The 9,020-nt window shown below is 39.2% G+C and overlaps 1 protein-coding gene across 1 annotated transcript in view; it reads right to left on the bottom strand.

The window, feature by feature from the left end:
- Positions 1 to 1,116: 1,116 nt before the first annotated feature.
- LOC101798873 (visual pigment-like receptor peropsin) overlaps positions 1,117 to 9,020 on the bottom strand; it is a 30,365-nt gene continuing 22,461 nt past the window's right edge. The window contains exons 3-6 of the mRNA XM_013102149.5: positions 7,827 to 7,926; positions 6,012 to 6,116; positions 2,214 to 2,437; positions 1,117 to 1,556 (exon numbers count right to left, since the gene is read on the bottom strand). Coding sequence (XP_012957603.1) covers positions 1,119 to 1,556; positions 2,214 to 2,437; positions 6,012 to 6,116; positions 7,827 to 7,926 — 867 coding nt within the window. The 3' untranslated portion in view covers positions 1,117 to 1,118. The remainder of the gene's footprint in view (positions 1,557 to 2,213; positions 2,438 to 6,011; positions 6,117 to 7,826; positions 7,927 to 9,020) is intronic.

Genomic DNA, 9,020 nt, shown 5'->3' with positions numbered 1-9,020 from the left:
GATGGTGAAAGATTCCATAAAGTCATAAATATCAGTGAGCCTGGCAACAAATGGTTTTGTTCCCCTCCACTCCCCTTGCTTAGCATGCCAATGTCACTGAATAAACCCCCAAAATTTCCAGGGCTAATGCATAGTAATTAGCTGTGTACTCAGAGACTTCTATAAAAATGTGTAAAATGGGGAATTAGGACCATATACCTCCTCACTTCCATTTTGAAAAATAAACTTGATGGAATAATTGGATACTATAGTATCTGATAACCTTGCTGCTGATTTAATTCTACAGTTTTGCTATTTAAACCACTTAGTTGATTTATCTATTTTTTATTTTTTTTAAACCAATAGGCAGGTACAAAAACTTTCTTTAGAGCAACAGCGAAGTGTTGGATTATATTCTGTAAATAGCTCTGATGCCATACTTTGCCAATATTCTTGCAGGCTTAATGTCATTGGTTTCATTGCCTGCATGGCATCTCTTGCTCCACCTTAATAGTCATGTAGAAAAACAATCAAGCTGGAGGCACATCAGGAAAATTAAAGCCAGCTTTTTGGCTTTAATGAATGGGCACACTACAGCCAGGCCCTGCTTACTGGGAAAGTTGGGAAAGATGGAAATAATTCTGCAAACAAACAAGGAAAAGTGTAAAGCCACTGTTGAGCCTACAGTGACTACAAAATGCTGAGATCTACAGCTCTTAGGACTTGCATAGACAAACAGGGAGTGATCCTCTATGGCTGAGACTGTTAAAGAGTAAAAAAACAAAAACATTTGGAAATGTAATCTCATAATTAATACAGTTTGGATGGGAACATTAGTGATCTTTTTGCTAGCTAATCCCTTGTCTTCGTAAGTCAGCCTTCCTTTTTTTTTGTATACATGTGAAAATGGAATGTTTCTGGCACTGGGTGTGCTGCCCACATTGTAACATGCTTTGTAGCATTTTGTACCTACACAGAAGGAAAAATATCACTTTGTCATCTGATTTGCTTGAATTGCATAACCATCAGTGCTATAGCAAGAAACAGATGGATCGGGAGTTGGGAGATCACTCAAGCAATGATCTGAAGAGGATCTTGCTGAACACAAAGTGGGTGAGTGTGTTAAGTGGCCACAAAACTCACAGTCTATCACATTCAATGTCAGGGTTAATAGATGGTGTATCATGAATGCCAAAATATTCTTCCCTGTTTGCTGGAGGTGGAGTGTTGCTTGGACTTCCCACCCCAGAATCAGGGCTCGGTGCAGGGTGCATTTCTGCTGCATACTTCTCTTCTTTCTGAGAAGGCTCTTGTTTTTGCTTGAGGTTTTTGAAACGTTTGAGCTTCACAGGGTCCTTGACTTCCTTGGCACAATGAAACAAGATGAAAATGTCCCTCCGAAACTTGGAGCTCATTCCAAAGTAGATAATGGGATTGTAGAAACTGGCAGACTTAGCAAACAAACTGGCAAGGATGCTGGTAAGGTTGGGCACAGGGTGACCGTAGGCAGACCATATAGAGATGACAGCATATGGTGACCATGCAATAATGAAGGCTGTGCAAATGACAATAGAAACCTAGAAGACAGATGAAAAATAGCCTTAAATCTATACTGGAAGACTGCATCAGGGAAGAAATACACTGGTAATAGTAGCTTGAAAACTCAGCTGGAAGGGAAACATTCAGCTTCTACTGAAGGTATGGCTCACAGGAGTGTACAGACAAGCAAAAGTTTTGCTTTGATGGAGCCAGGTAGGCATAGAAGTTAGATATTTAATTTGGGTATGAGGTGTGCTTGAGCAATGCCTCATTGAATGGAATGAAAATAGCTACAACCCCCTGAATGTTTATCTGAACTCAGAAGACTTAGGATAGATTTAGGTCTAGGACAAGTAATTTGAAAGTTCCCTTGTTGCTTTTGAGCACACATAGAAGTTACATCTCTGCTGAAAGAAAAGGGAATATGCCAAACAAAACTTCAGTTTTTGTGCTGTATTTAGTTATATTTAAATTATTTTTCTCATGTTATGTAGGACTAATATTAGCCAACTAAGGGAGCAGGAATTTTAAACAATCCTTATGTTAACTTCACTGAGTTCAGACTTTGTCACTAAAGATTACAGAGAAATTAAATGTGAGTGGTGGGTTTTGTTCTCTTTTGTTCTATTCTTCTTAATTTTTGGATAGACAGCGTTCACTGAGATGAATCCTACCCAATATGAAACCACACTCACCCTGGTGACATCCCGCTCCATTCTCCTCTGTCTGTCTGTGGGATCGTTGAGTCCTGTTAATGCATGGCTTAGTTTGACAGTGTTGATAATTGACACATATGAGAAGACCATGACTGTCACAGGTAGGAAGAAACAGCAGATGAAAATGGAGACAATGTAGGACTTGTAGATTGTAGAGAAGTTGGCTTTTGCCCAGTCTATTTCACATGTTCCGTACATGCGATCTGGAAAACAAAAATAAGTTGGTTAGCAGTTTTAGAACATTTATCTAGTTTTGCATGATTAATATATCAATTTAGAAGCTGTATTTTTCTTCTTTTAGGCAGTAAAGAATGGAGTGATCTTTCTGATTTAATGAGCTGTGACACAATCTCCTACATAAACAATTTTTCAAGACCGGCTAGACCATAACAAGTTTTAATGCATATTATCATTCTGTACCATTTAGATTTCCTGTGTAGATCCATAATGCACAAACTGTTGTTTTAAGATAGGAAATTATGATGCTAATTGTGGATTAATTTAGTAGGTCTGATATTCCTCTGTAGCCTGTTATTTGACAGTGCTCTATGTAGTAACTTTCTAAGACGAGCTCTATACCAGCATAACAAGCAATTGCAGGGACAATATGTCATGTGTAAGAATTCAATACTTACAAGCAAAGTAGGAAGTAAAAGTATTGAGTTTATTTTTTTTTAAATAGAAGCAAAATGGTAATGAACGTTTTACTCTAGTGAGAGGTGAAAGCAAATTGATACAGCTGATCAAAATTATGGGAAGATGAAGCATATAAATACAGATGATATGCTGTTAATGGAAAGGATGTAATTTGCAAATGTGTTCTTACACAAAACTTGAATTTTATGTCATTAAGGATTTTCTATATTCTGTGAGTTGTTGATTTTTGGTTTAAGGGAAGAAAGCTATTTTGTGTGTGGTTTAATATTATTATTACTATTATTGCTATTATTCCTCCCCTGACAGCCATGGCAGTAAACCAAATTATAAATAATTGAAGCATAAACCAAAATTACGTAAGTCAAGTATTAACAAGTCCTGGAAATACAACACAGGTGAAGCTTGCATGATTTAGCAACCGATCTCTCCCTGGCGTTCAGAGATAATTCTGAAGAAAAAAATCCCTTAATTCCTCATGGGTGATAGAAGGTTTAGATAGGATGAATTAAAGGAGCATAAGATTAAAATCACTTTCATGAGTCTCATCAAAAAGAGCTCAATATTTTTAACACCAAGAGCTTTAGGTGTTGCTGTCTGGATGTGCTCAGTAATAGAATCTCCTTTGCCTTTTTCATCAGTAGATCCCAAGATACTATTCAAATAGATAACCATAGTATCTGGCTTAATTCTAAGTTTCTCATTTGTGCAAACTTCTGACTTCAAAAAAGAAAGCAGCTTCCACATGACATGAAAAGAAAATCCCTCAGTTTTAATATGAGTCAGAATTCAGGGCTGTGTTTTCCCCCCCCTCAGCAGGGACACTGAGAAGTGGCATTTTCAAAAGTCAGTGGGGTCCTGGGGACCTCTGCAGCTGCTGTGAAGAAGTGGCAGATCAGAGAGGCTGTGATGTGTTACATGCTGTGGTCGGCTGGCACCCATTCTGCTCCACTGCCTGCTGCAGAACTTGCCCTTGCTGGGCTCCCATGTCTTCATGGGTGCCCTCTGTGGAATCGTGTTTGGAATCAGATAGACCACGATTTCTGAAACTGCTGTGACTCTCAGCAGGGAGAAGCACTCACAGAAGCTGCTATGAAAACTGGCATTAGGAAGCTGAATCCAAATAACAAGCAGGATCCACGGGGGCACTTGGATGCCCTGACAGAGCAAAGGAGTCCCTGGCTCCAAGTTAGGGCCAAAAACAGATGACAGAAATCATTCTACAAATGAAGTATTATTAAGATTATTGGAATATGAAAACACAGCATGCCAGAAGATATACAGAAATGACAAATCTAACCTCCTCCTCAAGTCTTATGACATATCCAGAGTGCAGAAACAAGACATAAAATTTGAACAGTCATTCTGTCCCAAACAAAAAATCCACAGAGACTAATACACTGATAAAACTGTTTGCTTTGGGACTGTTGGATTTGATTCAACAATCATAGAAATAGCTGCTTTTCTCATGTGTCCTTCAAGGGTGCAGCGATACTTCAAAGCATATGTATGTAATAAATAAACATTCACATGCTGCAGCTCTGGCTTTGGCCTTTTCTTGATATTCACCCTTGCCTTAAACCTCACCCTAGTAGTAGACCTTGGAGTCTACTGAGCCTTAGCCCCCAGTTATTGACCCCATGAGCAAGTTCTCGTGGGAAAAAAATCTCTTCTCTACCTACACTGTCATTCTGCAAAGTCTTTTCAGCCACACCAGAGATCTAGGCTTTCTGATTTTTATTTGTTTCCTGATAGTACCTTGTGTTTTCTCCTTATTTTTCCATCTCTGAGCATTATGTTTATGTTTTCATAGACCTATAAACACAACTCTATATTCTGTTTTGCAATTGGTAATCACCATTTCAAATGCACCAAGTTTTTCCTGTATGACTTTAGATTCCTTAGCTCTGAATTATCTCTGACATGTTATTGCCCAGAAGCTCAGCACACCAAAACCCTTCTGCACATTCTCACAGTGAAGCTTTGTTCTCACTGCAAAATGAACGTTACCCAAACTAATACTGTATCCTCAGCAACTTTGTAATTTCATTTTTGCCCCTTGACTCTCGGCTACTGTTTTATGAATATGTTGAATGTTGTAAATCAAAGAGCGGATGTCTACAGGATCCATACACTTGGACAATTTCAGTCATACAATTTTAGTTGTTAGGACTTCTGTATTATACGGGGTTAAGCTGAGGCAGGGGAAGTTTAGGCTCGACATCAGGAGGGGGTTCTTCACAGAGAGAGTGGTTGCACACTGGAACAGGCTCCCCAGGGAAGTGGTCACTGCACCAAGCCTGACTGAATTTAAGAAGAGATTGGACTGTGCACTTAGTCACATGGTCTGAACTTTTGGGTAGACCTGTGCGGTGTCAAGAGTTGGACTTGATGATCCTTAAGGGTCCCTTCCAACTCAGGATATTCTATGATTCTATGATTCTATGATTATTATTATTTGTTCCTAGAAATTTATTTTGATTTGTTTAGAGACTTAACTTGAGACAATCTTTCCACCTTTTCCCCCTAAAGAAAGTTTCTGGTGTGAGAAGATTAGCCATTGAATTACCTCAGTGTTCACTAATGAATTATTCCCCCTAGTCGTCCCCCCCCCCCTTTTTTTTTTTTTTTGCTAGGGCCTTATCTTGCATCCTAATCACTTCTTGGACTGACAGACTTTCTGGCATCTTTATCATCTTTTGCTATGTTAGTTTTCATACTTTCAAACTGTTTCACCAGATCTTTCTGGCTTGTCTTACTATAGTTTCAAGTTCAACTTGCTGGAACTTGTGTTCTTTTCTAGCTCCCTAATCTTGACAGTTTTTGAAGGATGCCTTTTGATAGTTTCCTTTATCTCACTGCTTAACCATGCCAAATATTTCTGGCCCTATATTCTTTTTTTCATAGGTAATACACATTTGTGATATCTGCAAAAAAAAAATCTCTTTAAAGCCCATACCAAAGTAGGCACACTGTGCATATACATCATGCATGATAAATGTTTTTCTCAGTTCCACTGATAATCAGTCTGGTTTATCACAAACACCAAGAAAAAAAGCTAAGTATCTTTGTTTAGTTAAGTGGAGAGGTGCCAAATATGTACAACTGAAAGATAACTGTTACCTGTATAACTGCCCCAGCCAAGCAATGGAGCTGCTGACCAGAAGAAAGCTGCTATCCAGATGAGAACCAGAGCCACCGTCATACTGCTGTTGCTGATACAGTGACCTGCAATGACATGGGTTAGTCAGAAATCAAAACTTGGAAAGGCAGCTTAACTTCTGAAATCTAAAGCCATTATTAGAACAACAAATAATAAGGGAAACACAGCTATTTAAGAAAAGTTAAGTCAGAAATAGGTATTTATAAGAAAAAATGAAATATGAATACTTGTCTGGATTGTGTTCAAGACCACTTGTAGAGCAGTGGAACTGAACAGCTTTTTAGCAGAAGACAGTGTTTGTTGAGCACTGCAGTATTGGCAAATTCTGTGTCAGTTTTGTTTTGTGATTTTGTAAAAAGCACAAAACAATTCTATGTTGTTTTATATGAAACAAACAATAAGTCCTAGGATTTTCTTACTCATTTCAAAGTTTTTGCTGTTAAAAAAGGACAAGAAATATTATCTGGTCAAACTATATTAGTCATTCAGTATAAATGATTTAATCTGTCCCACTGTTGCCATACATTGCGGTAATTTCTTTGTCTACACAGAAAATATTTATGTGGCCACTAATCTCTGTTCTTCAAAATTTATGTAAAGTTATATTGAGTACTTGGTCAGATTTCCTCAAGAGGCAAACAAATTATGCACACCCTCAGATGAATATGTGCTACAGCTTTACAAAAGAGAAACATTTTAAATATGACTTCCTAATTTGCAGTGAATATAAGCTGTAGAATACAGCTGAGACAAATTCTAACAGGTTGTTTTGAAAAATAACTTCAACAAATCTAAAACTTCAGCAAACTGCAGAAGAACTTCCTGTGGAAAAAAAGACCTCCCTGTCGAAGCTCTTTTCACAGCTAATAATGCTCTTGCTATTAGAAAAACAAACAAACATATACCATGTATCCAGTGTGTTTGTACATGTTTTATATGGAGATACGAGTAAGTTCCTGCTTGAAAGATTGTACAAGCCAGTCATAATGAGAGCATGAAAACTCAAAATACATTATGTGTGCATGGTGAAAGGAAGACTAGGGAGAATTTATAGAATATGTAGGCATAAAGAGGAGCGACAAAGTAAGGCTCCTAGTGGAGGTCAAAATTTTCAGCAGACAGAAGATCCAAGTTGAATGGCAAGGGAAGGTTTCTCCTGATCCTGTGGAAGAGAGTGTCTGGGGGGAGAGTGGTGACATAAAGAATCACAAAGGAAAAAGGGTAGAGGGTGGCATGTTTATAGAGGCTTTCTGATGGGGTCTTCACCTCACATGTAAAGGATTTCAGACCAGATTTGAACAGTGGAGCACTCATATGCCTTTAGAGAGGCATTTATACCAAAGGCTAAAAAGAAAAAAGACATCTAAAAGCAAACAAACAACATCAAAAACAGAGCACTTGGTGAAAGGTCTCTAGCACTGCAGACAGTAATGAAGAGTAGTTGCTTGAGATATTTAGGTTGCAGATACCAGGACATTGAAAGAGGAGGAATTGTGGGTGAGAGGCTGTGTCTATGATGCCTCACAGACCCGAGAGATAGGCAGGAGACAGGGTAGAGATGGGTTATGGTCAGTTCTGGGAACTGTTGATAATTTGGCCTTTTTAGGGGTTAACTCTTGAAGGATTCTGTGCATACACATTTCTAACATACCTGATTACATTAGGCTATGGTTTCCAGTGCATCTAATTTATACTTGATAAACTGTGTAACTGAAGGGATACAGATTTAAAACAAATTCAATGAAGGCATTACTGGATCTGCCTTTATTCCTTACCTCTCTCAGGATGGCAGCCTTTTATGTAGCGAGTCACACTGATCACTGTAAGGGTATTAATGCTCGCCAGGCCAAAGAGAAGTGTCAGGAAGCCATCAACCTGAAAAACAAAGCAGCACAGGGTGCTCTCTTACTGCAGTGCTGGAGGGGAAAAGAACCACAGGGATTGCTCTTGTCACTTTCATGTTAATGCTCTCAAAAATTTTTCCAGCAACCCAATGAGCAGGGAAATATAAAATGTCAGGAGGAGTCATCTTCTATAGGATCAGTGAGCAAGTAAATGTTCAAAAATTAGAAAAGTGCTCTGTCATGTACATCAGATAAACAAGAAAACACACCCTCACATCTAAGCTTCCCTGAAATGACTTGCCAAATGAAGGAGAAAAAAGATTGAACTCAAGTGAAGAAATCCCCTGAATGTGCAAAAAGGGACTGGATGCGGCCAACCCATTGAGGCAGAGAAAAGACGGAAACCAACTCCATGAATTTTAGGCCAAAGAGTGAAGAACAGGTAATGGGTTTGGCTGAGCAAGAAAAACCTAGCAAAACATTAAATAAAAACATCTGACTCTGAATATTTCAAAGGAACTGGGTGTCAGTGCTGGTGTTACTGACTATTTACCAATGCTGATCCCCACCTCCAGCTCCCACTGATGTCAGGTCTCAGCTGCACACGTGCAGGACAGGAACAACTCTACTGGTGTGAACTGCGAGTGTAGGAATGGAGCCGCTGCTGGCTGCAGTGAAGGTGGATGCAGCCATCTGCTAGGGAACGCTATCTGACTGGGAAGTGATCCAGGCAAAATACTGAAGGCAGTCCTTTTTTTGTTGTTGTTGAAAGCTTGCGGTGATGTACCAAACCAGGCAGAGCAGAGGAGCTCTTGGAGGTGTCAGTTTTACACCAAGGGAGGCAGGAACACTGAGCAAGTGTTGCTGGACTCCGACTTGGCATTCGAGTTGTAAAATTATCGGAGGGAAGGCACATCATTATTCTAAGGGAACAAACTCCGTCTTTGTGTGAATGGGCACAATTCCCATGGAATTCAATGTATCCCAGAATCTGGGGCTTTAATCCAGGTTCAAAGCTGAGACCATGGCAGATTGTATAAATTAAATTGGGTGAAGGGTTAGGATAGGAAAGGGCGGCTTCATCGTTTTTCACTGGTGTTTTTTCTTGCCACCAACACCCTTATG

This window comes from Anas platyrhynchos, chromosome 3 (genome assembly GCF_047663525.1).
Source record: "Anas platyrhynchos isolate ZD024472 breed Pekin duck chromosome 3, IASCAAS_PekinDuck_T2T, whole genome shotgun sequence".
Lineage (NCBI taxonomy): Eukaryota > Metazoa > Chordata > Aves > Anseriformes > Anatidae > Anas > Anas platyrhynchos.
The sequence above is the reverse complement of the archived record's forward strand: the minus strand, read 5'-3'. Positions and strand labels throughout refer to the sequence as shown.